At 49.9% G+C, this 12,847-nt stretch overlaps 5 protein-coding genes across 5 annotated transcripts; 1 reads left to right on the top strand and 4 right to left on the bottom strand.

Annotated features, from left to right (window-relative positions):
- Positions 1-1,666: 1,666 nt before the first annotated feature.
- PENARI_c019G04494 (uncharacterized protein) lies at positions 1,667-3,934 on the bottom strand (the record flags this gene model as incomplete). The annotated part of the gene is made up of 6 exons (XM_022634768.1): positions 1,667-3,027; positions 3,089-3,230; positions 3,307-3,387; positions 3,465-3,563; positions 3,632-3,803; positions 3,852-3,934. 6 exons carry the CDS (start codon positions 3,932-3,934, stop codon positions 1,667-1,669), a joined length of 1,938 nt encoding a protein of 645 aa, XP_022485383.1.
- A 1,066-nt stretch (positions 3,935-5,000) lies between these two features.
- On the bottom strand, positions 5,001-5,394 carry PENARI_c019G11462 (DNA-directed RNA polymerase core subunit RPB10; the record flags this gene model as incomplete). The annotated part of the gene is made up of 4 exons (XM_022634895.1): positions 5,001-5,043; positions 5,103-5,189; positions 5,245-5,303; positions 5,359-5,394. 4 exons carry the CDS (start codon positions 5,392-5,394, stop codon positions 5,001-5,003), a joined length of 225 nt encoding a protein of 74 aa, XP_022485315.1.
- Positions 5,395-5,699: 305 nt separating this feature from the next.
- PENARI_c019G06302 (WD repeat protein) lies at positions 5,700-8,499 on the top strand (the record flags this gene model as incomplete). The annotated part of the gene is made up of 3 exons (XM_022634798.1): positions 5,700-5,992; positions 6,050-6,765; positions 6,833-8,499. 3 exons carry the CDS (start codon positions 5,700-5,702, stop codon positions 8,497-8,499), a joined length of 2,676 nt encoding a protein of 891 aa, XP_022485438.1.
- Positions 8,500-8,807: 308 nt separating this feature from the next.
- Positions 8,808-10,670, bottom strand: PENARI_c019G01057 (Clr5 domain-containing protein; the record flags this gene model as incomplete). The annotated part of the gene is made up of 2 exons (XM_022634706.1): positions 8,808-10,485; positions 10,555-10,670. The coding sequence occupies 2 exons, from the start codon at positions 10,668-10,670 to the stop codon at positions 8,808-8,810; spliced, it is 1,794 nt and encodes a 597-aa protein (XP_022485299.1).
- Positions 10,671-11,149: 479 nt separating this feature from the next.
- On the bottom strand, positions 11,150-12,475 carry PENARI_c019G08457 (uncharacterized protein; the record flags this gene model as incomplete). Its single annotated transcript, XM_022634838.1, has 1 exon — positions 11,150-12,475. The coding sequence occupies one exon, from the start codon at positions 12,473-12,475 to the stop codon at positions 11,150-11,152; it is 1,326 nt and encodes a 441-aa protein (XP_022485456.1).
- Between the last annotated feature and the right edge of the window lie 372 nt (positions 12,476-12,847).

Genomic DNA, 12,847 nt, shown 5'->3' with positions numbered 1-12,847 from the left:
CGCCAAATCGGTCCCGGATAGCGGACATGCTCATGATAGGGCTTCCAAGAACCCCCTGGCAAAGATCAGATTTACCTACTCCACAGAGTGACAAGCAGTCTACGGATAGAAGAAGTATATGATAGACAAGAAGCAAGCGTTAACAACAGCAAAGGAAAGGCAAGTGCCCCGCTGAATGTTGGAAATCATGATAGGAATGACCATCGCGATTAAGAAGTTCAATAAGCAGTTCGAGCATGCCTGCGCACACGCGTCTCGATAGGGGCTTAGCTGGGTTGAGCAACGGCAAAGGAAGCCAGGTGGCGCCAAAACTAGCAATATATGTGAAGGGACTAACAGCGGCACCTTTAGCAGGTCCTGTTTGGTTGGGGCATAGAGATATGCAAAGATGATCATCATCGAAAATATCAGACCAAAGGTACCGTATAGGAAGAGCTTAAGATTAACTCCCTTAATCAGAAACTAATAGGCTATAGCAAATATGGCATAGAGAACTACATTGATACCACCAAAAATAGATGAGAGTTGCCAGCGTAGCAAGTAACCTGGATAACCACGAGAATCATGAAAATAGCACCGCTGATGATTCCCTTGCGACAAGCCCAATCATCTCAGACGAGCATCAATATGGCTTCGAAAAGGCAACCTTAACATCAATAAGAGACCACGAACCTTTGGAACGACGTACCAATTTCATACAGTGCTGTGCCTGTTCCTTCCAGGGTTGAATTGCCAACGCGGGAAGGTCATCGGTGACTACTTATAACACTTTCTGTATGACTGTTAGCGAGAAAATTGAGTCCGAGATGAACTGATTGTAGCCGAAGAGGCGTAATCCCATTGTCGCAGTCATGGATAGACTCCTATAGACGTCTCCCGAGAATGCACATCGGACTAGCATTTCCCACTTCAAGCCCAAGACGAGAGAGAGGTAGTAAATGCTAGTAGAAAATGAGCGTCAGGTACAGAGGGGAAGTCCTTCAATGTCACTCGCAGAGAGGGTGCAGAGGGCTTTGGCTAGTGGCTAATGCAGAAACGTGTCCTTTGTTTCTTTCCGAGACCAGACGACGGTGTGCTTTGGAGATAGTTGCATTGGCTTCAAAGGCAAGAAGTAAAATCCACTTTTTATAGCAAGAATATCCTGTGTCCTGGAGCTGACAGGTGTTGGGCTTCTAAGCCAGGCCTGAGTGTGCTTATGGCAACTTGATATTGAAGGAGACGTGCAAAATAACGGTCAGACAAGGCGAGTTTCAACTATGATACCTGAGAGAATCTGCATATGGTAACAGTCCCACAAACGTCGCCTCCCAAGCCGAAGGGGATATTCCTCTCATCAAGGGTGTTGATATTCCACAGCATGCCCGGTTATACATAGAGGTATGTACCGGCAAAATCCAAACTCCGCCAACCCCATAGGAAAGTAGAACATCCTGGAATTAAGCCAGAGGAAACATAGCGCATCAAAGCCCTGTACATAATAGAAGAAAATTCCTGAGTCCACGAAATGAGGCTTAGGCCTCGTCTCCCCTTTAGATACTGACGTCCTACCAACCCAAACTCGGCTCGGTCTCTAAGAAGCAACGAAGGGCCAATAGATCTTGTATTGCCAGCGAAACAGCAGATAGGACAAGCTAGGGCCGAAAGACTCGCGGATCAGCCATTGAAGCTACGTTTGGATAGTCACGCCTTTGCGACCCATCGATTCTTCTAGATGGAAACCGAAGACAAAACGGTAGAGGTCGCGAAGCCAGGAGTACTGGCCACCTTGCAGCATCGCCTGACAAGCATGCGCGACATCGATGGCACCTGCCCGAGCCTGTATGCCGACGTTTCGGAATGCCGGGTCAAATGACACGACCTTTCTATAGTTTTTCAGCAACGAGGTTTGCCAGGCTGCAGAGCCAAAGGCATCAGAGGGAAGCGATTTCACGAATGAGGACAGATTCTGGGTACTGCCTCGCTGATATCCACTGTCGATAGCAGCTCTGGTGATTAGAATCTTCAACCGCGTGAGGTTGGGGTCCTCTGAGACGGTGGTCACAGTGTTGACCGAGGAAGCCGTATGTCCCGATGACCGTGACTTTTCCGAGATACTCGATGCATTAGATGACCACTTGGTGTGGGGGTCGTGAGTATTACCGTATCCTAGAACGAGAATATTGGGGATCGGTGCCTCGTCGGGGGAGATGGTTGCATCCTCAAAGATGGTCGTCGGGGTTTCAGGGTTGCCGAGTTGGCTAAGTGGGTCATCCCCAAAATCAATCTCCGACTGTTGAGACGCTTGATGGAATGCCTGTGAGAAAGTAGTCTGGCTTGGCCGTGGGGTCCCCCGATCAGAATTGCGCAAGTTGTGCAATGTCCAACCCTCGCGGAAGATGTCGCAAAGCTCCCAGCACGCCTGGACCGCTGACCCCAGCAGCTCTTCATCCAGTGGCTTATCTTCTCTCTTGCTTTGGCGAATGCTAAACAGCATCTCAGCTAATGTCCAGCAAGCACTCAGCAAAGAGTCAGTTTCCGTCATACGGATCCGTTGCTTCATAAGTCGATGGCATAATGTAATATAGAAATCCAAAGTTCTCTCACGGAAAGCATCTGGGAGATTTCGATCGTGGGTGTTGTACAGGTGATTATTCAGTTCAAAGCTGACTCGTAAGACTGAGTCAGAGACATCAGCGTCCCGGGTTCGGGCTTCAAATAATGCTTGGCAGAAATCTCGACAGAGATCCAGAGTAGGATGAATTTGGGATGCATAGTCGTCGTCTCGTGTGTCATAGAGTTTCTGGCAAAGTCTCCAACATGACCTCCAGGCATCCTCCTGCATATCATCACTGTAGGATTTCAAGAGGCGTTCGCGATGGATATAACTGAGATTAGCCAGTGTATTACATAGTGTCCAACATTCAGCGAGAGCATCTCTCAGAGCATTGATTTCGGCCTCTTTGCTGGTTAGTCCTGCAGCGAAGTCAGTACCTTGCGTCGTCCGAAGTAGTATGAAAGTTATCATTGTCTTTGTACCTTCGGGGATATCTTATCAAATGTCAGCCAAATGCCTATTGAGGAGAAATATTGAAGAGGTCGGGTACAATACCTTCTAAACTGCTTGAACGAGTACGTCGGTCAAATTCATCAAACTCATGTCTCGTCTGTGCACGGGGTGTTGCTCGCTCAGAGCAATCGATTGTTGGGTCGACGGTAGTTGTCAACGGAGGGGGTGAGATTGGACTGTTGCCCTGTATAGATCGGGCTATTAGCAAGTTACACAATGAGGCTCTGGGACTAAATCACTTTTTTGGTCCTTGTTGGTACACTTATTAAAACATTCTGTTCATCTGAGCCGGATGATGATTGCGACTCATCGGGACCTTCGAGCGTCGGTTGCATTGATGCCTTTGCGTAGGTTCGCCGTTAGCCAACATATCAAAACGGTACGTTATAGGCTGCGTAGCCTATGGTGGAACTCCTACAAAGTCTCCGAACCCAGGTGGAGCATGTATCACTGATTGTGGGGGTTCGTCCTCATCCGATCTTGTGCTGAGGCCGTGATTTGTATACCCGGTTTGGACCTGTTCAATTATGAGAATCAGAGCCCACCCCAGACAGTCGTTTCCAATCTGCTGCCGCTGGTACATACTGTGAGCTCAGGCTGAGGGGATGTTTGCGATCCACGTATTGGTTTTGCAGGGCTACCTCCAGTTGTTTTGTCCTCATTGGGGGCCGAGGCCCCTGATAAGATGTCTCGGTTTATCAGATTAGGCGAGGAGTGGGAACTCTCAGTGCCCTCGAAGGAAACGCCATCGATAGACCTGTTCACACATCAGTGCCGCGCAGTCTCTACGCAACATGGACCTTACATAGGGGCCGAGCGTGGAGAGTAGTAGGCCGCGCTTGCAGCGTCGCGATAGGGTAGGACAGATAGCGGCGACCTGACGGCCATCATGGCCAAGAGTATGAACAGTGGGTTCGAAAAGAATCCTTGGGGAACAATGAAAGAAGAGGGGAGGAGCTGAGCCTGGTTATCGCTTACCTGGTACTATACACGTGATGGACTTAAGGAGCTCAGATGAAGTGCTGTGTATTCTATGCGGGTTTCACCCCATTGCCAATACGAGAACAATAATATTGAATACAGTATAACCAATTGTATCAATACACTGTGGCTCTCAATTGGCCGTAAAATGTGGTAAGCGCTTTTGTCCTCTATGGAGTATAGTCGGATGCAGCCCCGCGTGATATGAGTGGCCGGTGGAGGTCCTGATGCATGTTCATCACGGCGCCTAACTGTCGGTTATCGGTTGGGAATATATGGCAAAAACCGTGATTGGTTGAGCTGGGCTCAAAGTATACGCGCTCTTGGCTTGTAAATATAAGGGAGCTGTGAGCTCTAGCTGTCACCTTTAACAGTTGGAATCTCCCCGATAGTCAACTCTGATTGAGTGTACAGATGGAAGACACCCCCATTCTTTATAGCCAAAGACCATGATGCATTATATCTCTCCCCCGGACTGGAAGTATATTGATTATACTCGTACTCTAGGTCAGACTACAGACTGCAACTCGCTGAGTTGTAAGCTTCATTGAAGATAACGATAAATTAAAACGCAAATGCCTTCCTTTACGCCATATCCCACTGTGTAGTGTGCAACGCCACCCTAAATGCAAAACCCAGAAGAACCAACTGCGGGGGATTTCTCTCATCCCCGAGGCCTGGTTCGCTCATATCCAAAACCACCTCACTGGACATGGCACATTCTCGAATTGGTAATGGTCAATGGTGAAAATTGACTGAGATCGAGAGCCACTATCAAGCTCGCACGCTTTATCGATGGCCATTGTCAAACTGCGCTCACTTTCTTCTGACCGAGGAAAAGCAGTGGTGGATGGTGGGAGGTTTAATGGTCGAGCAGAAAGGAGAGACGTGACGATTGTGCATTCTTTGGCGGCGGGGAAGCTTCGGCATGAGGACAACAGGTTGTAAGTCTCGACTGGTGAACCGACTGGCTTTATACTTGAGCCTTGGAGCGGTCCTTCTCGGCGGAGTTGTAACTGTGCATAATGAGTAACACTTTCCAACTGAAGACATGGATTTCCCTCTTTTGACGCACCGAAGGAGCTTCTCGATCAGATCCACATGAGTCATGACCATTCGTCGGCAGCAGTACCTTTTACAGCCAAGTTGGTCCATAGCGTCACTACAAACCCGGATTGTCAGCTAGAAACAACCGAAACAAAATGAGACCGGCTTACCCATCGGGAACACCATCGTCCAGGAGCTGCAAGTAACGCTCCCAAAGGTCACCAACAACCTACAATGACAAGTTCAGTAAACGATAATACGCGGATTTAATGAGGGATGCCTACCTTTCCGCAGGAGAAACAGCGAACAGGGATAATCATTTCGGCGATTCAAGGTGAGAGATGGGCGAAGTCAGTCAAAAAGAAATGATGTCGCTGTGAACCAGACTTTTTTCCCGGAAGATCACAGAAGTCGAGGCTAACCCAATGAGGACGACTGCGCTTTTTCTGCCGACATTCCCCGCCTTGTTTTATCTTTGGAAAAAAAAGTAGTCCGATCTGCCATGAAGATCAACAGACTCGAGTCGCTGCAACTCTGCTCCGATTTGTGAGAGCTATGACTATCTGAGTCGCGTCTTTTCTCGCCCAGATTTTAATATTGATTTGACCCTAATTTATCAGCAATAATGCCAGCCAACCAGTCAGCACGACACCAAAAACGATCCCGGCTCAGTGATGCGGCCTCCGAGAAGCCTGCTCGGCCCAATGAAGAGCGTTCCAAAAGGCGCAGAGTCTCCGGGGGCAATGGAAGCCCGAACTTGAATACGGAAGAGCCAATTGACGGGGCGAAGGACGCTTCCAATAGCAATGCCCAGACACAAGACGTGGACATGCAAAAAAGCCCCGCGCCGTGGTCATTCTCTCGTCCTGTTGGCGGCAGATACAACAACTTGGATCCAATCTTGACTGACGATGAGGCGTAAGAATCACCTTCCTGAAATCTTATAAAACTCATCCTGACCTGTTTCAATCGCAGATATCTCCTAGTCTGTCTCGACACTGCCATTCAAGTGTTCGCAACCGCTACCTCCCGCCTGTCGCGCACTTTGCAAATGGAAGCTGGCCAAAGGATCATTGGGTTTAGCATCTGCCCAGAAGACAAAGAAAACTTATTTGTTTTCACATCTTCAGGTTCTATCAGCAAGTGGAACTGGAGCTCCGGGAAACGCATTTCTCGCTGGGAAACCACCTCGACAACCGTTTCAACGAGCTTGGCTTCCATTGAAAAGGAAGGAAACAAAACTACTATCTCCTTTTCTATCACATCGCAAAAGGATGGAAAAAGGCAGATTTCTATCAGTACGCTGGGAGACAAGAAGATCCAAGGCACCAACGCCCTCGAAACTAGCCAGAGGATCAATAGCATCAAGGTCACTCACGACGGCCGTGTTATCGTTGCCAGTGATGGCCAGCGCCTGTTCATGGGTACCACAACCAGCGCAGAGCTCAGAAATCTTGAGACTGTTCAGTACAGCTGGCGCGAGGCCACCCTTCCCGTCAATGCTACTTGCTTTGATATCCGAGGCTCAGACTCGATCGACCTGGCAGTAGGAGAGAGTGGTGGTTCCATTCTAATCTACCAGAATGTTTTGAACACCCTCTTTGGCAAAGAAACCAGCGATAAGAAGTCTTCCCCCAGGAAGTTGCACTGGCACCGAGGATCTGTCAACACTGTACGTTGGTCCAAAGATGGTATGTAACCCCTATAGCGCCTGGATTCGAGCATTCGAGCGAGAGTACTTACCTCATTCTTTCACAGGTAATTATATTATCTCAGGTGGCCAAGAATCAGTTATGGTCCTTTGGCAATTAGACACAGGCCGGAAGCAATTCCTCCCTCATCTTTCTTCCCCTATCTGCAACATTGTCGTCTCTACTAGTGGTAGCTCATATGTGATTAAACTGGCCGATAACTCGGTCATGGTTATGTCGACGAGAGAACTGCAGCCCCTCGCCACTATCACCGGATTGCAGCTATGCCCAGACATAGGAGGCCGTGCGGAACCCTCAAAGAGCTCCGTTGTGGCGAAGTTGCACCCGCAGCAACCAGAGCGACTAATTGTGGCCGTACCAGCTTCCCACCAGCTTACTCAAAATCAACATGGCTCTCAACCTGCAAACGCGGCTGTGCTTCAGACATATGACATCCGTGCCAACTCCCACATTTCCCGTCAAGCTCTTGCACGAACCAATGCGACCACTTTGAGCGTCAGCCCAGAGGGGTCCCAGATTGTCGCACCCGATGTCAAACATATGGATATTGTGCATGATGCAAAATGGCTGGCTACGGTTGACTCTTGGGTCCCACACGCTAAAGATGTGGAGGCACTTGACCGCAGCTCCCCGAAATCGATTGCTGCTCTTCGTCCAGAGATTTTCTTGAAGTTTTGGAAGTGGGATGCTTCATCTGATACATGGGAACTTGTTACACGTATTGACGGTCCTCATTTCGCCGAGAATCACCAATCGACCGTCCTTGGTTTGGCATCCCGCCCCGGTGCTCACGAGTTTGCAACCCTAGGGTCGGACTCTGTTCTTCGTTTCTGGTGTCCAACGGCTAGATATCGCAGCGGTTTGAAGGCTAAAGATCAACCGGAGCAGAGTACTTGGAAGTGTCGAGGTCTTGTTGACCTGAAGGGATGTTTAGACAACGCCCAAGCTTCGCCTCTGGACACAGCTAGCATGAGCTTCTCCGAGGATGGCTCAGTCCTGGCTGTCTGCCTGCCATCGACCTCGGCTGCCAACGATGGCCTTGTTCTTTTGATCGACGCACGGAACTGTGCTGTGCACTACCGACGAACCGGTGTTTTTCTGGGCAATCCTTGCTCGACAAGCTTCCTGGGAAGCCATTTAATTGTTGCTTCCACCCATTCGGTTGCCGTTTGGGATACCGTTGACGACATTGTCAAGACCATCCAGTCCTCAGAGTCTGTTGACTTGCCAGGCGCGGGCAACTCACAGCTGATTGCTGTGAATGCTAGAACCAAGTCGTTGGCAATTGCTACCCGTGGCTCAAAACGTGGCAAGAACCGATTCCAAATCAATATTTATGATGTCCCGTCATTCGAAGTTGTCTTCCAAGAGACCCTCAAGATCTCCCCAGTTGCGTTGCTCTCGGATTCTTATTCAGGTGACTATATCGTCATTGACAGCGCAGTGGGTGTGCAGCGACTTGGCTGTATGGACAAGGCATCCCAGAAGAGCCAGAACAACCAGTCTCGCGATGTGACCGGACACATTGACAGTGGGCTTGCGAGTCTCTTCACTCGGGGCCAAGAGAGGCTTCCTGCACAGAATGACGAAGACACCGATTCGTCTGCTCAAGCCAAGGGATTGGCCAGTGTCTTTGGTGATACTCCTGCTTACTCTTTGCCTGCTATTGGTGTTCTTTTCAGGAATGTGGTTCAAACACTGGGCTCTACCTGAAGATCGAAACAATTTGTAGTCTCTTTTTCGGTGCACAGGTATAGCGGTTGGCCGGGGATTTTCTCCTTTTTGAACATTGGAATTGTGAAGAGCGAACAATGTATATGTATCGGGTCTTGAACCTTTCAAAAAAAACTTCATGATTTATCTGTACTATCTATGGCCACTCTCAGGCTAGTTATGTCATCTCGTAACTCGCCTTAGGGCTACCTACATCCATGGATGCGAGGACAGTTGTTTCAACAAAGCCTTTAATCGATATTTAATTCCATCAAAGAAATACCATTGTTTCAAACCTTGCCAGTTAATCACATCTGGCCCAAGGTGAACACAAGAAGCGCCTTTCGTCCGTGGACATGGGTCAAGTAAGCATCCAATTCGTGGTCTTCGTCAATCGGGAAAGGAATCTCATTTCCATCCTCATCCCTGTCAAAGCCCTCAATCCGGGAGATGATGGAATAGGGATACCTGGCAGCAAATAATTGCCGGAGCTCATCCACCGTGCGCGTGGCTAGTTTTTCGGGCCAGGACTTTGCAGTCGTCTCCTGAGACTGGTTATCAGGGCCAATCTGGAAATACACCGGGGTTTGTAGCAAAGCTGAACTGAGCATAGGATCCACATATTCAAAGGCATTTCCCGTGTCATGCTGTGAATTGGTAGAAAAGGATGGGTCGTTAGCAGCCTGGAGCAGAGAAGGGTCGATCTGCATGTCACCGATATCCGTGGCCGTGATGGGTGCACTTGCTAGTGCCTGAGAGGCCAAAGTACTAATCCCATTGCTAATCTCATTGCCCAACATATTGCCCATCGATGTGTTTGTAGGTGTCGAGTTTCGAGACTCGGCGCGTGCCGAGGATCTCTTCCGCCCCGGATCTCGCTTCGTCTGGTCATCGCGAAGTCTCTTCATGACGTCGCGACAAAGCACTTCTAGTGCCTTCAGCTTATTGCCGTGATCTGGGTCAGCTGGTCCAGGCGCGAGGATTCGTCGGAGCAGCTCAGAGTTCCCGACCCATTGCTCTTTCAGCTCTCTCCAATGTTCGTCGCCAGCCTCAAACTTGCTCGTAAAATGATCTACCTTCAGAGTGTCATAAAAAGCGTTCCGGATCTGTCGGCTTTCCTCCGGGTTAATGCCCAAGGCATTCTTCGCTTCGGCAATAGTCATTCGCCTCTCGAGAGTCCGCATCCGCTTAGTGACATCGGTACACACAACATCGAGCGCAAGAACCTTTGCGTCGCGTTGACTAGGATCTGTGCTGAACACCTGCTGGAGATGAGGGGATTCTTGTATTAATTTGTCTTTTGCTGCCTGCCATCTTTCCGGGCCAGCTGCCGTTTTTTTGATGAAGCCTGCTTCCTCACAGATTCGCTGGAAGTGATCTCTGGTCTGTCGGTACATGGTGTTGTCCAAGTTGAGATACTGCTTGCTTTCATCAATGGTCGTCTCCGAGGGGAAGCGTGGAGGACCCGGAGGGTCAGCTGGCAATCCTGCCCACCCTCGGGTACGACGTCGACGTTTACGGGAGGCCCAACGCTCTGCACTTTCTGCTTTCAGGCGGTCCAGCCGCTCCTGGCGTTTTGCGATGACCTCTGGGGACAGTCCAGGTGACTCAGTCGTTCGGCGCTCAGCATCTGGCTCTGCTGTGAGAGAGCTCGGGTCGTCAAGTGCGCTTTCGACCTTGTAAACCTCCTGCTGCAAGGCAAATAATCCCTCGTCCTCCGGGTGGACAGCTCGTGCCTCGACGTTTGTGTGGGACTTCATTCCGTTGGGCACTCGTAGCAGCCAGCGATTCTTTGCGCGTACTCGCATCAACTCTCTCTCCTTGATCTCGAAGCCTTCTTCATTCAAAATGCGGAGCATATCACGCTGGCTTGTGTTGCTTTCCCAAAGCTGTTTGACTCGTGCGACAAGCTCGACGTTCTTGTGCGCCGGGTTTTGTTTAGATGGAAATCCCCATCGCTTGAATTGGGTCTGAAAAGCACGTTTACTAGACGATTGAACGTTGTTAAATAGTGTCCGATGCAATAAAGCCCCAGTAAATATGTAAGCGACTTACCTTGGCGCAAACTGATAGGCAGTTCTCATATACTCCATAATCTCCTCTAACGCCTTCTTTTCCTGGATGTACATCTGGAAGCAGATCTCTCGCTTCCCAGCCCAATCGTACACCATGGCGGAGGCGCTCCTCCCGGGGAGGCGCGTCTGGAGAAATATAAGAGCCCCAAAGATGTGGAGCTTATCAGGCGTTTGTTGTCGCTGCTGTACGCCGTAGTCTCTGGGGAAAGGGAAACGGGCGCGGAAGACCTCAGTTGTGCAGTTTGGGAGTCATGTGACCGGTCTACAGTCCAGGAATTTCAATAAACTGTATGGATCTTCTTTTGGCACTGCGTCCAGCTACATCTCTCATTTCCATAACATGCTCCTGGGAATTGCTCTAGGATAGTCGTCCAGCGAGTTCCTATGGTAATCAGACATATGCGCGAAAGTAGAAAGTCAAACGCCGTTTCGCCAGCTCACATCAAGAGTTCCCATAAATTTGCAAGAAACTCCCAGATCAAAGATAAGAAAAAAAGAATCAAATCGCTCGCTCATTGAAACTATAGACCGGAAGAGGGAAAAAGGAGAAAATGTGACTAATAAACGGCTCAAAGCTAACGAATCTTCCGGACCTTGCGTCGGAATTTGAAAACCCGAGTTCGTAACCATGTCATGAAAAGCACCCATGTGCTCTTAGATTGGGATTTCCAGGAAGCTGACGGCTCGTCCCTCTCGTGAACAGTGGACCACCGAGGCTTTTCAGAAATCTCCTCAGTAGATTGTGCAACGGGGGAAGTGAGGTCATCAGACGGGTTGCGCTTCAAACGGCGTCGTGAATGTCTCTCTTCGGCTTTGACCTGTTGTTTTTCAAGCCGACGGCTCTTGGCGGCTTCTTTATCCTCGAATGCCTGACGAGCAGCTTGTACCGTAGCTGCGCGGGAAATCGGATCAGTGCTTGTCCGAGTTCGGGATCGGAACACGAAGTCGAGAGAGGTCCTAGACATCGGGGATGCAGTTTCATCCCGTGAGTATCCAAAGGACGGTCGGCTAGCGACGTTGGTTTGCGAAATTCCCGGGAGACGTGTGAAGGAATCGTCTTGGATATGTAGCGATAGCCGTGGTGGGGCTGGGTATGGGGGAGCACGCTTCTCTAATAAAGCCACAGGATCAGGCTCATCTTCGGCTTCGGCTTCTCCCTCAAGCTCTTCGCTGTCATGAGTCGATGCCTGGCAGGATTGACCCAGCGGCGGAGTGTATGATCGCGGCATTTGCCGCATGGGATGCACGTACTGTGTACCCGGCTTACCGACACTCGAGCCGGACCCGGTCGAAAATTGAGATGTCCCACTGGTAGATCGATTGTGAAGAACGGATGGTGTTCTCCTGTAAGAGACGCCTGTCACTGATTCGCTGCGTCGTCGATCCCGCTCAAAGTTCATGTAAATGCCTAAACCTTCTTGTTCGGTAGAAGATCGAGACAAGTCGATCGAGGTGGATGGCTGATCATCTCGGGACATTTTGCGCAGGATGGGTTTAATGTGCACCTTGGGTTTCACTGATTTGCTCTTGCTGGACAGATATTCAACACCTTCATAAGAAGTGTTGGGTTCCGAAGAGTTCATCAAATGTGCTTCTGAGGTCCACAGTTGTTCTGTGGGTGTAGTACCCTGCATGGCCATGCTCGAAGCCATGGAGCCGCGCTTTCTGAGGTCGACAGGTGAATACGAATTGTCGAATACATCAGGCACGGGAATCCGGTCTTGCGAGCTGTCTGGATCTTGAGGCGGGAAGATATGATAGGATGCGGCGCGTCCACCCTCAACACCAGGTCTTCTTGCAGGTTTGGAAGGACGCTTGAGCGACCCAGACTCGCCTGAAGGTCGAGTTTTTGAGACCGGAAAAGCTGAGTCTTGGACATATTGCATGTCGGTTCGGGCCATGGTGAGAAAAGCGACCATACCTCTCCTCAGACTAAGCGCAGCGAACGATGCTTTAGTGCTGAATCGCGCGACGCATGATTGTCGCAATCAGTTTGACTGGAAGATAAACCAGATCAAGAGCAGAGTATGCGGAATGGCGCCTGAGACCCGGTGCTAGAGGAACAAGTATTGGAAGAAGTGGGCGAGACCATCAGCGGGGAAAGACTCGGGGAAAGATAAGCGGGGAGTGATATCGCGAAGATAAATTAAGCCGAGCACATCATAGAGAGATAGACACCAGAGACTAGAACAGAATGAAGTCCGGGGATATGTAAGATGTAAAGAGAGAAAAGAAAAGGGGACGGCGGTGAAGCCGGAGACAGACGGATCCAG

Source organism: Penicillium arizonense (genome assembly GCF_001773325.1).
Source record: "Penicillium arizonense strain CBS 141311 chromosome Unknown PENARI_contig019, whole genome shotgun sequence".
Taxonomy (NCBI): Eukaryota; Fungi; Ascomycota; class Eurotiomycetes; order Eurotiales; family Aspergillaceae; genus Penicillium; species Penicillium arizonense.
This window is presented reverse-complemented; position numbering and strand designations above follow the sequence as displayed.